The sequence below is a fragment of the Ambystoma mexicanum genome, chromosome 2q (genome assembly GCF_040938575.1).
Source record: "Ambystoma mexicanum isolate Mex_15411 chromosome 2q, UKY_AmexF1_1, whole genome shotgun sequence".
Lineage (NCBI taxonomy): Eukaryota > Metazoa > Chordata > Amphibia > Caudata > Ambystomatidae > Ambystoma > Ambystoma mexicanum.
In genome coordinates, this window is record NC_090924.1 from 608,247,526 (window position 1) to 608,263,750 (window position 16,225).

The 16,225-nt window shown below is 44.1% G+C and overlaps 1 protein-coding gene across 1 annotated transcript in view; it reads left to right on the plus strand.

The window, feature by feature from the left end:
* LOC138569619 (xin actin-binding repeat-containing protein 1-like) overlaps positions 1–11,732 on the plus strand; it is a 55,110-nt gene extending 43,378 nt beyond the window's left edge. The window contains exon 4 of the mRNA XM_069647750.1: positions 1,934–11,732. Coding sequence (XP_069503851.1) covers positions 1,944–9,635 — 7,692 coding nt within the window. The 5' untranslated portion in view covers positions 1,934–1,943 and the 3' untranslated portion in view covers positions 9,636–11,732. The remainder of the gene's footprint in view (positions 1–1,933) is intronic.
* Positions 11,733–16,225: the final 4,493 nt, after the last annotated feature.

The window sequence follows — 16,225 nt, forward strand, 5'->3', positions numbered from 1 at the left end:
TCGTAATGCATCGCTATTTGCGACAGCCGCTCCAGAAACAGTGTAATATCAGCAGAATGAAGGCACATTGCGGATACTTGTAAGATTCTATGTTCTTAGATCAACACTTTTTTTCACAAAAGTTTTTGCCGAAAATATTTTCAGTTGAAAAAACTCGGTATTTGTTCTTTTATTCGGGGGTTCCCCCCAAGACCCCTTCCTTATTATCTAGTCCCGATTCCCTGCACTCCCTCACCCTTATATCCCGTAACCAGACCACCTATTTTTCAATGAGTTTTTTTCTGCCAAAAAATGTCAGCAAAATACTCAGTGGACAAAGTCTGGCGATGTAACAACGTCTTACCCTTTGTAGGCATCTTCAACCTTGCCTGCATATCCTCTCTACTGCATTACCAATCACTGTACACAGGGCATCCATCTCCTTTGCCTTGGCAACCAAAGAGCAGCCCAATGATGTCACAATATGGGAACAAAGTAGAGTCCACAAGCCCTACATGCTAATTGTCTTTGATGTGCACAGTAGCAGTCGGGCATCACCAACCATCATGCAGGCATGCAGTCCACTGGCATAATCCAATGTAGGTTCCTTTGCAGACACTCACTCTACAATGAAGCCAGCGCTGGTGCGTCCCAGCGCGTGGGTGGATCCCGACTGCTTAGGGTGGCGGCGTTCCACCGGTAGTGGATCAGCTATAGCTGGTGTGCTTCCTTCTCTCTCTCTCTCTCTCTCTCTCTCTCCCCCCCCCAAGATACATTTCCCGCTCCAAGATATTGCATTTCGTTAACATTCCCCTTGGCCATTATGATGGGTACGCGCACAACTGTGAAATTGTGCCTTTTGAATTGCCACATATACACATCAGCACACTGATCACAAGCCTGGGATGAGAATGAGCCCCTTTCTAGAACACTAACAACCCCACACATACACTTCAACCTGGAATTCTACTATAAACTACTTTTGCACATGGGAACATTCACAACCTCACAAGGACATGTGTTTTTGAAGGTGTTGCTTTTGTGGCGTATAGTTTAGGGGCGGATGGCAATGCATGTCCCACTGTTTTCAAGGCAGACAAGAAAAAAATTGATTACATAGACATGAAGCATTGTGATGGTGCAGTAAATCTGGCAACATCGTGTAAAATAGTGATTTTTGATTCCACAAATTCCCATCTATTGCTTCACAACTTCTCATACCGTAAGGTACACCTAAACTTTAAAAACAGATTTTCTAACCAATGTATGTGTGTACAAAATAACTATGAAATAATTTTAGGCTTGGAGCAGCTTGCCGTGAAGAGCTTTTTCTAACCCTGAGTTTTGTGGATTTAACAATTTAACACCATCAAGTCGGAGAACAGTTTGCCGTGGAGTGATGCATGTTTTGCTTTGTGCATCTAATGCAAAGGTATGTAAGTCATGTGACTATTTACTTCCTCCCTTCTTGCTGGTTTAAGTTCTAGTTTAGTTATTACAGTCAGACTTGGTAACACATGGATTCCTGATAAACCAGATTGGCTATGGATTGTAAGTGTGATGTTAGATCATATCTTGATCAAATGAATCTAAAATGGTGCACACCCAACCTTAAATAATAGTAATATGCTTGTAAATGGTGTGCCATGTCAGATTCATCCAGCTTCTAAGCATTGTAATAATAGTTCTTAATATGATTGTGTTTAATGGTATTCAATTTATTGACCTCAGAGAAATTAAGGTCTGAGTTAACCATGCTGGGATTTGAACCTGTGTCTGCAGGTTGCACATAGAACTCCGAAGCAAACGTTTGATTTGCTGAGCTATTTCCCAACAGTTGTGGGACATGAAGGGACCAAGTGTGACTGTAGTTAGCTGTTATGCATTTTTCCCTAACATATTAGGATGGTCCACCAGTAAGGGGTGATACTGATTGTTTGTCTTTTTGTCTAAGGCGGACAGAGATGGAGATCCAGGTGTCATCATCAGTGGCTGGGAAGAAAGTAGAGGGGGACCTGCCTCTCCCACCACCTCCACCAGATTCCAGCCAACCTTCTGCAGACTTTTCCGGGAGTCAGGATTCTGGAGCCCTGCCTTTGCCGCCTCCTAAGGAATCCTTTTCTAAGTTTTACGAGCAGCGGCAAGTCAATGAATTGAAGAGACTTTATCGGCACATGCATCCCGAATTGAGGAAGAACTTAGAGGAAGCCGTGAGCCACGATCTCGCTGAAATACTAAATCCTGATGATGGGAACCAACAAGCACTATTGAGCTCCGACCCAGTGGTTCCTGGCGAGGTTCAGTCCATGCGCTGGATCTTTGAGAACTGGACTCTTGACTCCATTGGGGAGCACCAAGGGCTCAAAAAGCTAACAGACGAGGAAAGTGTTCTCAGTGGAAACGTCAAAAGTACCTCTCTGCAATTTATAAACCAGGCACCCAGTGGAGATGAGCTGTCCAACTGCACCACACTGCCGGACAGTGACAAAAGTAAGGGAGATGTGCACACCGCCCTTTGGCTTTTTGAAACTCAGCCCTTGGACTCACTGAATAAAATGCACCAGCAGCAAATAGATGTGCAAGAGGCAGTTCTGCGGGAGCCTGTGGCTCGAGGAGATGTGGGCAGTGCAAAGCTCCTCTTTGAGACATGCTCCTTGGATGCGATTGGCCGCTGCAAGTCAGTGGAGGAGCAGAACCTCCTACAGCTCAAATCTGAGATACAAGAATCCAAAGGCGATGTCGAGAAAACGGTCAGACTCTTCCAGACAGAGCCCCTGTGTGCTATTCGAGACCAAGCGGGAAACATTCACGAAGTTAAATCCATATGCCGCGAAGACATACAAAGCAATGCCGTGAAAAGTGTCCGCTGGTTGTTCGAGACGCAACCGCTAGATACCATTAACAAGGACACTTCGGCTGTGCAGCTCATTCGAGGAATTTCCTTAGAGGAGGCAGGAAAAGGTGGGGTTAATGCGGCCAAATGGATGTTTGAAACACAGCCCTTGGACACTATCAAAGAGCGCATCGATGAAGGAGATTTCCAGGCATGCACAGAGAGTGTCAGCGGGGCCGATGTGAGCAAGCACCGCTTCCTCTTTGAGACCCAACCTCTTGACTCATTGAAAGGAGAGGAAACAGAAGCTGTTGGACCCAAGGAAAGTGTGGTTGGTGGTGATGTTAAGTCCACACTTTGGTTATTTGAAACTCAGCCAGCAAAAATCCCAAAAAAGCACTTTGAAGTCGGACATTTACAGAAAGTGGAACTTTTGGATGCAGAAAGGGGAGATGTAAAGCAGAGAAAGAACGTCTTTGAGACATGCTCCCTGTCCAGTATTGCAAAGCACTTTTCCGATGACCAATCTGCAGCCAGTGATGCGCAGGATATTGTCAAAGGGGATGTAAAATGTTTTAAAAATCTGTTTGAAACTCTCCCACTGGACAGCATTTCATCTTCTGATAAAGACACAGCAGTTCAAGAGGAAGAGATAGTTCCTGGAAATGTGAGGGCCAACCAACACCTGTTTGAAACAACACCCTTGTATGCTATCAAAGACAGTTTAGGAAACTTTCATAAGGTTACATCTGTCAGTCGGGAGCAAGTCATGAGCGGTGATGTTAAGAATTACAAGTGGATGTTTGAAACCAAACCTCTGGATCAGTTTGATGAAAGTGCAACAAAAGTGGATGTTATCAGAGGCATCACGAAGCAGGAGGTCATGGCTGGCAATGTCGGAACAGCCAAATGGCTCTTTGAAACACAGCCTATCGATGTTATCCACCACAAAATGAGCAAAGCCGGAGAACAGATGTTGGCTAAGACTGAGGCCGACCAAAAAGGAGATGTGATGAAATGTCGGTGGTTGTTTGAGACGCAACCTGTGGACACATTGTATGATAAGATCGACACAAAGAAGGACGAAGAGCCAGTGCCTCAAGCTGATGTCAAATCGTACACATGGATGTTCGAGACCCAGCCACTGGACACACTCAAAGAAAGTGAAGAGCAGTATTTGAAAGTTAGTGCAACAACCCAAGAGGACTTCAGTGGGGTTGATGTCAAAACCACCAGGTACCTCTTTGAAACCGAACCTCTAAACAATGATCAGAGTGGGGCGCAATCTAAGAGAATTGTCAGGTACTCAAGTAGAGTGGAAATGCCATCAGGTGAGGTCTCCAGAGTGAAAGAGATTTTTGAAAGTAAACCTGCGGCTACAAGAATGAACACTTCAAATTTGACAATGAAAGAGTCGGACTTAGCTGCCAATGAAAGCATTCAAGCGGGATCAGTGAACAAGTTCACTTGGCTCTTTGAAAACTGCCCGATGGATGCCCTGGCAAACAACTCTGAGGGTATTCAAGAAGTTCTTCCTGAAAAGGATATCAAGGCAGGAGATGTTGGTGGGAAAAGGTTTGTCTTCGAGACATACTCCTTGGATCAGATCCACGAAGGAGCCGATGGAACAGAGACTCGGGAAGTTCAGGAAGCAACAGTGAAACAAGGGGCTGTTAAATCGAGCACCATGCTATTTGAAACCATGCCTCTGTATGCTATTCAAGACAAAGAAGGGGACTACCATGAGGTGACCTCAGTCAAGAAAGAGGAAATCATGAAAGGGGATGTGAGAGGGGCGAAGTGGCTATTTGAAACCAAACCCCTTGATAGCATCAAGACGGGGGAGGAGGTCTTTGTAATCAGAGCCGTCACCCAAGAAGATATTCAGAAAGGGGACGTAAGTGCTGCTCGATGGAAGTTTGAGACTGAACCGCTGGATTCCTTTTCCAAAGAGAGCGGGTCAGTAGCTAGGACTGTTGCCGATGTCCAAAGGGGAGACGTGCAGTCCAATAAGCAGCTCTTTGAATCGCAGCAAGTGAGCCAAAAGAAATATGTACGGATGGTGAGTGTGAGCGACGTTCAGCAAGGAAACGTGAGGACATCCACCTGGCTCTTTGAGAACCAGCCTATTGATTCCCTGAAAGGCGATGCAGAAGAAGAGTCAAACCTATCGACGGTGCAGAGAGAAGATAACCAAAAGGGTGATGTCAAAAGGTGTACGTGGTTATTCGAGACTCAGCCCATGGATCGTTTGAAAGACTGCGAAGGTGATTCAATCCAAGCAACCCAAGAAGTTGTTCCTCCGGCTGATGTCAAAAGCACAACCTGGTTATTTGAGAGCACACCACTTGACAAATTTGATTCCAACAAAAATGCTGACAATGAGGTGAAGGAAAGAAATGTAAAGGATTCGTTAGACGCCCTGTGTTCCTGTAGTGCTATTCAAGACAGCGGGATTATTATAGAAGGGAATGAAGCAAATAATGTAAAGATGGCTAAATACAAGCTCGCAAATCAACAAGCGCCAGAAATTCAAAAAGAAGAGATTGTAGGGGGAAATTTGAAGAGAATTATGCAGCAAATTCTTCACAGAACCAATGTGCAGTCCCAGGCAACATTGGTTGAGGAGAACGAGAAGGGCGACCTTCAAGTGGGCACAATGCAACTATTCAACCAAAGGGAGCTCAACTTGAAGGAAGAGGAGAGCAAGCAGGATGTGTCAAAGGTTCTGCAAATTCTTCATAACCAAGCGGCCGCCATCAAAAATGGAATTGTTATGGAAGAGACCAAGGCAGGAATGATCAAAATTACAATCTATTCCCTTCTACAGCAGTCAACGTCCAGACATGCCCAAGAGGAAGTTGTCAAGGGAGACGTAAAATCAACCATAGGAAGTTTGCTTGCTTCGACGCAAGAGCAAAAATGTACTTCAACGGTTAAACGTGAGGACAATGAAAAAGGAAATGTTCAACTTTTTGCAACCTGCATTGAGAAAGGGGATCTGAGCTATCTGAAAAGTCTCCAGCAGGATTCAGAAATTAATTTGATTGATTTCTCTCAAGATGCAGTTCAAGAAACCCCTCGCATGGATGTAGCACAGAATATGATCCATCTTGAAAGGGAGTTGAAGGGTTCCGAAATAACAGTTCCAAGTATAGCCCCAGGTGACATCAGAGGGATTAAACGACTTGTTACACTAGACAACATAGAACAATGCCATCCGACAAACAAAGTAGCATGTGATAGCACCACAGCTACTGTGCAACCTCTTTACCAACCGACATTTGTGAATGTGGCAAGGAATAATTTGCCATGCGATATCGAAGCAAGGACACAGTCACATGAAATAGCAACGAAAAATAGCACAAAGCTGGATGCCGAGGAACATACCTCAAGAAATGTCAGAGAAATTAAAACTGTGTCCAGTGGAGGTCTCTCCACCAAAAGAAATACAATGCCTGAAGATATGGCTTCCATGCCAGCCACATGTCCCGTACCGGATGCAAGCCTCATGGCTCCTCTCGTAGAAGACCGAGTTGGGAGTGAGCTTCAAGCAGCTCTTCACAGTCTGAGACAAGCTACGGCAGAAGCAGAAAGCATTCAAAACCAGGTCCGGAGCAAACTGCATAAGAGCACCGAAGAGATACATCTGTCCAGCCGGCAAACCGCTGGGGATCAAGGAAGAGTAGTGGTGACGGCCCAGCCGGTTTTGCAACAACAAGCCGCTGTTTCGAAGCAGCAGGCCAGAACGGTGGCTACTGTCCAAGAAACGCACAAGTCATATTCCAGCCAGCAGAAGACGACGACGGTCACCAAAAAGGTCAGTGCTTCTGAGGAACAGCCGGGGCAACAGCTGGGCAACGCGCGTCAGGACAGTGCGATAGCGACTAGTGCAAACAGTAGCATTAAAGATGGTGTGTACACGGCCAGACCCGTGAAAAACTTTTATAATCCTTTTATTGAAGATGATTATAACGAGATGTCATTACGAGAGGACGTAGAGCAAGATGAGATTGTGAGAGGCGACGTTAAGGCCGCCATAAGAGCGCTTCAGGGTGCATCCTCAGAACAGAAAGCGCTAGAAAAAGAGGATGTTGTCCGAGGTAACTTAAAGGCCACACTCCAGTCTCTGGAAAAATCAAATATAAATGTCTCCAAGGGTGATTTTAAAGCTGCGATGATTTACAAAAATGCAGGGATGTCCCATTCAATTTGCAAGCAAAGCTCTAATGATCAGGAGATTAGAAAACAAGCACTTTTAATGCCCATGTCGCTGTCTGATAATGACTCTCCTCCTTCTGCAGCTGCTGTGATGCAAACAGTTTGCAGTGGAGCTACAGCGAAGGAACATGCTATCCACCAAGCAGGCAACACAGAAGTATCCCAAGGTTGTTCAACGACAATGCAAAATTTGGCGCCAGTCGTCTCCAAGGCAAGTGAAACACTGGGACAGGCAGACCAGACCCTTTCCATTTCAGCAAGGTCAGTGCCAGGTAAAAAGCCTACCCTGCCTCCAAAGCCAGCACATCTCGTTGGAAACACAGGGAGGGCGCCATGTCTGGACAATAGAATTAGACCGACGTCAGTCGCCCCTCTCCTGCCGCCTCGAACTGCAGCTTTAAGTAACATCCAGCCAGTATTGCCCACGGATCATCCCAAACTGGTCAATTCTGCAGTATACTCCGAAGAAACTGAGAGACACCCGAAAAACGACCCCGCCTGCAGGTTTCCAATGGAAAGCAAAGAAAATTATATTTCAGAAACGAAAACAGCAAAAAACAAGAAAACAGCACTCCAAATTGCAGAGGAGAAATATAGAAAAAGAAAAGAGGAGGAAATGAAGACAGAAAGTTTCCCAGAGAAAGGACATCAGGAAGTGAGGGTTGCCAAAAACCAAATGAAAGACTTTGACGTAGCAAAAGACTGTGACAAAGAGAACACCTTTTCGCCTAAAATGTTCTCTCCTGCTGAAGAACTTCAAGACAGCTTCCCACCATGTGTGGAAGCCGATGCAGCAAAAGACGACGTCCCTTATAACTTTCGTGCAGCGTTCAGCCATTTTGAAAACCAGGCCTCTTCTTCTGAGAGAGGTCACATCGCAACAATGAAGAAAGGCGTTGTGGTGACAGATGGCACAAGTGTGATGCCAAACAAAGCACATGTGCCAGAAACCTGCCAAATGAAGGGTGCCTTTGAAACGTCACGAGCAACGAATCAATCCAGGCAGGAAAGGGTATTTACTGAGAGTACATCTTGCTTGAAACAGTCCCAGGAAAGCAGTCTTCAAACTCAACACGTTGTCTGCCAACATAACAGGAGGTTGACTGCCGAGGACTCAAAGCCGCAGAATGCCCCTCACATGTACCAGCCACGGGCAGAAAAGCAGGTGGTTATAATGAGAGAAAAGCCAGGCAGGGAGTCTGAGGATGAACGTCGCAAGAGGTTGTCAGTCCACAAGGACGAGATCATGAGGGGAAATGTGAAGGCAGCAATGGACATTTATGAAAATCTGCGCAAACACGAAGAGCTTCAGAAAATCCTTTCTAAAGTGGAGGAGTTGGAAGAGGAGACCTCCACTGTTGACGTCAAATCGCTGAAGGGCCTATTTGAAAATGTTCCAAACTGGGTGGTGGGGGTGCAGGATGTAGTTCAGCCACCCAACGTCAAAGAGCAGGCCAAGGTGGCATATTCTGGGGCGGCAAAGGAGGACGCTGAAAGTATATCTTCTGTGGAACTTGCATTTGGGGATCTTGAGAAGGCCAGTACGGAGATCACCCATTTGAAAGAGCAGACACTGGCCCGTCTGCTGGACATTGAAGATGCTATCAAGAAAGCCCTGTACTCTGTGTCAAATTTAAAATCTGAATCTGACATTGCCGGCCTCTCTGGCCTTTTCAAGGAGTCTCTTGGAAGTAACCCCAGTCCCTCAGCCATTAATAACATTCGTAAGATCAGTATAGTGTCCAGCAAATCCAAACCAGAAAAGGGGGTGCAGGTTACGGAAGGTAGAAATGGGGAAAGTATGAAGTTAGTAGAAAAGCAAGAGATGGCCAAGCAAGAGTTGGAAGTGGTCAATGTTCCACCGCGTGGGAGTTCTCCCGTATCCCCATCATTTATTTCTATTGAATCTGCTGCTAGGCGGCCTGCAGAATTATCAGACACTAGCTGCTGCCCATCTGGCCTACCTTCCAAAAAACCTGTCAAAAGTGAAAAACATATCCAGGATAATTTGAGCTTTCTGTCATATCTCTCTGCGGAATGTGGCAACAGCGACTCCGTTGTTCGGGAGCATGAAGAATGCGGCATGCTGAAACAGCAGCCGAATGCTTCCAATTGCCCAACTGAAGCAACTGTTCAATTCGGTCATAGCGGCACCAATTGTAGTAGCAGCACTCCCACTGCTGCTTTTCAGGGCTGTCCTTCTAACAGCAAAAGAGGGGTCTCTTGTGATTATAAACCCAATGCATCTTCCAGCCCGCTCAACCCGAGGCGACAGAAAAGCGTGCTTGAGCTCAAAACCATACCTGAGTTGCCCAAAGTCATTGGAACGACAATTGTAACCGAGGAGTACGAAGAGTACGATCAGTTTGGAAACAAAATAGTTACATCAAAATCCTCTAAAACTGTTACAAAGCAATCTGAATCAAAAACATCCTCTACGTATGAAGCTGTGTCCACCCCAACCAGATACGGGGTGACAGCATCTCCTCTTCTAAGGAGGCATTTGCACAGCACTGGTGAAGACTATCAACCAAACGGTGGCGCCAACGAAGCCGGCGTCGTCTTTGTCACGTTCGGGAACTCAAGCCCTGCGAAAAAATGATCATTTAGCTGCTTGTAGCACGTGTAGAGTATATGCACTGCAATCCAATCTATTTATTTTTTCAAAGAGTATTAGTTCAGTGTTTGAGAAGAAGTCTAATGTGTATATTTGTAATTTGTATCCCATGACCACAATGTCCATCATTGTGGAACATCCCTTTTCTATTGCCATTCCCAACACCCTCTTCCAAAAATTCTAGACAAATGCAATAGTCCAAGAAAGGATCTAATAAAGGATTTTTAAACAACAACAGAAGACATCGAATGCTTTTCATTTAAACTCGCTGTTCACTAATGTGACAATTTAATGTCTGCAGGCAAACAGTGACTCTATTTTGTGCAATAAGCAGCCACTTTCTAGTGCACCTCAAATCATCACACAGCCAAAATTGTTCTAATATATTATGTGGAGCAGGGCTTCTACAGAACATTACATCTATTCAAATGTATTTTTGGATCCAGATTCAGAGTAGATCTTATTGAGCGTTGGGGAAGGGGGCCGTCAAGTAATTGGTGAACAGCTGCATTTATTTGAGCATCTATAAGGCAGGAGAAGAGCTGGGACGGTGTGCCCAACCCTTTGCTTTCAGGAGGCGAGGGGCACAGCTTGGCTGCTCTCTTCTTGCTTTGCTATGTCTTGAGACACAGAAACATCTGATGTGTCCAAACACACAGAAATGTGTGTCCTCTCCGGCACCAGATCCAACACTGAATAGGACACATTCATGCCACTCAGGGCTGGACAGGCCAATATGGAACTCTGGAGATTTCCTGGTTGGCCTCTGCACCCTGGTCCTCTTGTGTGTGGTAACCTATTTTATTTCCACATTTTCCCATAGGAAAAGGGTTGGGCTTGCTGAAAATGTGTAATATGGGCCACTTTGAAACTGATTTCCAGGCCCTCTTTTGGTACCAAGTCCACCCCTGTCTTGCACTTCTCTTTTTAGTTGAGTTGTTGAGTGCTCAGTTGAGCGTTAGTTGGGCTTGACACTCAAGGCAAGTCCGTTAAAATAGGCTAATAGGCCGGGGAAGCGGATTACATGTTCTTTCAGACCACAGTATATTTATTTGGGAATCTTGCAAAAGTAAACATGGCCTTTTGGAACATCTTGCAATGTATGTGGGAAATGATTCCCAAATGCAATCAAAACCATCGAGCTACATTATTGTCTAAATGGATTCTAGGCAATGATAATGTATGTTGGGTGGTGTCTATAAATGGCAATTAGAGCACATTACACTAGATTTTTCCTTCACTGAAGCACCCCGATTCCAGCACGTGATGGGCCTCGGAGATTAAACCATTAGCCCAAGATCACACAAATTGTTCAAGAGGAGAAACCAGCACTAGAACTCAGGCCCAGAGCCAACAAATGATCTATTAAACCACAAATAGATCATGTCATGTGATATATGGACCCCATTGTTTCCCTCTAAATGTAGCAACAGTTTGGGAGGAGTTTTTCCATCAACCCCTCTGATCTCACGTACCACCTGTCAGCATCCTTCTTCATCCAGCACGCACAGCCATCACATCAGCATCAACAAATACCAGTGGTGGGCTCGCCCTCCACCCAATCATTTGCAGACTTGCCATCCACCAAAGCTGCCTCTGCATTTGTGTGAGGGCCTACTTGCAAATTCCCCCTTGAACGGGATAACACTTTCCAATGCTATGCAATTCCAAAATTCCATGAATCAGACCCTTTGTCTTTCAGTCCATTCGGAATTAGTTGTGCTTCTGGCATTCCATCCAAGAAGTTTGAACTAAAGCACTGAAGGAACTGTGACACATTTTATTAAAAAAGAGTGCATTATTGTAACTCGAAGATCTCCCTACAATTGGAGCTCCGCCTTTAGAAGGCCCAAGGAGAGGCCTAATTATATTTGTGTCTGTTATATTTATTCCGGACTTTCCAATATTTAAGTTTCTTTTATGTTATGTGTTTGCACCTTTGTAAAACCACTTTATCTTATATTACTGTTTTGTACATGCTCGACTGAACTGTTTTTTGAATATTGTGTCTGTATATTAAAAATACTGTTGTACATTAAAAACAAAGTTTATCCTAAGAATAAATTGCTGTTGTCTCCTTTGGTGAGGTAGTCTTTGTCTTCAAGGCTTCGCATCTTTCTTAACGATGGGTTTACGCTCCAAAAGTGCGCCAGAATGTTCTCTTTGGACATGAAATGATATTCAGCCGGAAAGGTTTCTGGGAATCCACGGTCTCTTCCAGGGAAAACAAACAAGACTTTTAGAGTTCTGTCCTTGGACCAGGAACGGATTCTGTAGACAAAGACCTCAAAATGCCCAAACAAAACTAAAATAAAATCTTAGTGGCGCCTCCTGCTGGCTGGGGGCTAAGACACCCTTACCCCGATGTGCTCTTAGAACTGCAGCAGCGTAGGAGCCCTAGGGTGACCAGACATCCCAGTTTTGCTGACAGACATCCCAGTTTTGCCGAGAGTGGTCTTTTTTTGTTACACTGTCCCAGAGATGGGACACTTTTTAATGTAAAACAACATTTCCTGGGTTCTGGCACGAGGGTAAGGTTAGGATGAACACGAGTTAAAAAGGGGTGCATGCTCAAACTTCCTCCAGCACCTAGAGGCATAGAAAACACTGACATTCTGGGGTGGAGGGACAAGGCACATCACAGGGTTGGCAAATTGCACACACGCGTTTTCAGGGATTTGCATGGCTAAATAGAAGAATTACAGTGTTTTGGGGGGATGTCGAACCCTGTTTGCCATTCTAAGAACCCTGGTTGGCTTGGAAAGACTTATACATATGTACTTTGCATTTCTTGGACTGGGATGTGTGAAGAGGCCCTTTCAGCTTGCAATTCTTGCCCCACCAAAGAGCTCTAATTTGCATTATAGGATAAACCTCAGTGGGGTCGTTTCAATGTGGCTATGCCCACCTTCAGAGGCCAGGGGAATGATTGTCCTTTTCCACTTTAATCTGACACAAAGCAGCACGATCATTGGAACAGCGTGGGCCCCTACTGCTAGTCTCAGCAGAGAGGCCAAACGGGAATGAAATGGGCGTAAAGTGTGACTCCTTGAGGCAAGTTGGAGGCGCATGTAGTGCCTTCCTCTTGGGATAGTTACTGGATTCCTCTATCATATACTGATCCCCTGCGAGCCCTCCTGGATAGTCTTACTCTCATGTTGTTTAAGGCCCTTGTAAAGTACTTGTTAATCTATATACAATATTCATCATCAAAATGCTTTCCACACCAAAAGCATAGTCCCTGAAAACTAAACTGGTAGAAGGTTACACTTCACTGTGCTGTCCTCTTCTCTCCCATCTGGTCCCTTCAAGCACTAAATCCACCTGGTGCCAAAATGCGAATGTGCTCAGAATATGCAATCTGCAAGAACACACGCCCATTCCCCTGGTAGCTCAAAGCCGCAACTCTTAGCGCTGGGCAGTGAAGTCGTTGGCCAAGCTATTGTGTGTCCTAGCCTCATTGCAGAGGTCTGTTGCTGGGATTGCTATTTTAAAGTAAACTGGGCACAGTTTTCTTAAACTTTGCGGTTTTTACTTTTACATTTGCCACGTCAGGACTGTGAGCTTCCCCCACGTGAGTGTCTGATCTCTGATCTCTTAGAAATGAATAGCATTCAAGGCCGCAAGGGAACCTTCCAAATGAAAAGACTGAAATGCATTGATGCCGGTGGCTGGCCCAATCCCTCTCCATGCAGCACAACATTGCCTTTCCCGAGACTAGACGCAGCACAGACAGGGCCATCTTAAGGGTTTCTAGACTAGACGCAGCACAGACAGGGCCATCTTAAGGGTTTCTATGGCCCAGGGCTCATTACATTTGTCACCACCCTATAGAAATAGGAGGTCCAATTACCTCTTTTTGCAGCCGTGCCGACCCTTATCCCATTCGCAACCCCAAGCTTTATACGTTGCTGTGGCAAACATCAAAATCGATTCCCTTGCCGTCTTCTCAGACCCCTCATCTGGGCTGAAATCAGAATAATGAACATGTGATCATTAAAGAGCAAAAATAGAAGCCCACGATGAGGCTAGTTGTGTTCTAGCAGTGGCACATGACACCATTTACCAAAAGCAGACAAGAGGAAAGAGTACATGTCATATTCAACAGTCAGGGACAGAGATCAGTAGCCATCTGAAAAAAGTACTTCCCCACCTTGTCCTCATAGATACAGAACTCACGTTAACTGCGCCACCGAATCAGCAAGTACCCAGGCATGGATGACGAAGGCCGGTGGGAAGCGAAAAGGAAGGTACACATGCCATAGAATAAATGGAGAATATATCAGGAAGGTGCACATACCATAGAATAGATAGAGAATATATCAGGAAGGTGCACATACCATAGAATAGATAGAGAATGTATCAGGAAGGTGCACATACCATAGAATAGATAGAGAATGTATCAGGAAGGTGCACATACCATAGAATAGATAGAGAATATATCAGGAAGGTGCACATACCATAGAATAGTTAGAGAATATATCAGGAAGGTGCACATACCATAGAATAGATAGAGAATGTATCAGGAAGGTGCACATGCCATAGAATAGAGAATATATCAGGAAGGTGCGCATACCATGGAATAGATAGAGAATATATCAGGAAGGTGCACATACCATAGAATAGATAGAGAATGTATCAGGAAGGTGCACATGCCATAGAATAGAGAATATATCAGGAAGGTGCGCATACCATGGAATAGATAGAGAATATATGAGGAAGATGCACATTGGAATAGATGGAGAATATATCATGGAGGTGCACAAACCAAGGAATAGATAGAGAATATATGACGAAGGTGCACATACCATGGAATAGATACATAATATATCAGGAAGGTACACATACCATAGAATAGATAGAGAATATATCGGGAAGGTGCGCATAACATAGAATATATATAGAATATATCAGGAGGGGGCACATACCGTAGAATCGATGGAGAACATATCAGGAAGGTACACATACCATAGAATAGATGCAGGAAGGTGCACATTCCATAGAACAGATAGACAATATATCAAGAAGTTGGTCATACCATAGAATAGATAGAGAATACATCAGGAAGGTACACATACCATAGAATAGATGGAGAATATATCAGGAAGGTGCACATACCATAGAATAGATCGAGATACATCAGGAAGGTGCAGATACCATAGAATATATGGAGAATATATCAGGAAGGTACAAATACCATAGAATAGATGAAGAATATATCAAGAAGGTGCTCATACCAAAGAATAGAGAATATATCAGGAAGTTGTACACACCATAGAATAGAAAGCGAATATATCAGCAAGGTACATATACCATAGAATATATAGAGAATATATCAGGAAGGTGCACATGCCATAGAATAGATGGAAAATATATCAGCAAGGTGCACATGCCATAGAATAGATAGACAATATATCAGGAAGGTGCACATGCCATAGAATAGATAGAGAATATATCAGGAAGGTGCACATGCCAAAGAATAGATAGTGAATATATCGAGATGGTGCACATGCCATAGAATAGATATAGAATATATCAGGAAGGTGCACATACCATAGAATAGATAGAGAATATATCAGGAAGGTGCACATACCATAGAATAGATAGAGAATATATCGGGAATGTGCACATAACATAGACTAGATGGAGTAACATATCAGGAAGGTACACATACCATAGAATAGGTGCAGGAAGGTGCACATTCCATATAATAGATAGAGAATATATCAGGAAAGTGCACATTCCATAGAATAAATGGAGAGTATATCTGGAAGGTACACATACCATAGAATAGATAGACAATATATCAGGAAGGTGCACATGCCATATAATAGATATAGAATATATCAGGAAGGTGCACATACCATAGAACAGATAGACAATATATCAAGAAGGTGGTCATACGATAGAATAGATAGAGAATACATCAGGAAGGTGCACATACCATAGAATAGATAGAGAATATATCAGGAAGGTGCACATACCATAGAATAGATAGAGAATATATCAGGAAGGTGCACATACCATAGAATAGATAGAGAATGTATCAGGAAGGTGCACATACCATAGAATAGATAGAGAATGTATCAGGAAGGTGCACATACCATAGAATAGATAGAGAATATATCAGGAAGGTGCACATACCATAGAATAGTTAGAGAATATATCAGGAAGGTGCACATACCATAGAATAGATAGAGAATGTATCAGGAAGGTGCACATGCCATAGAATAGAGAATATATCAGGAAGGTGCGCATACCATGGAATAGATAGAGAATATATGAGGAAGATGCACATTGGAATAGATGGAGAATATATCATGGAGGTGCACAAACCAAGGAATAGATAGAGAATATATGACGAAGGTGCACATACCATGGAATAGATACATAATATATCAGGAAGGTACACATACCATAGAATAGATAGAGAATATATCGGGAAGGTGCGCATAACATAGAATATATATAGAATATATCAGGAGGGGGCACATACCGTAGAATCGATGGAGAACATATCAGGAAGGTACACATACCATAGAATAGATGCAGGAAGGTGCACATTCCATAGAACA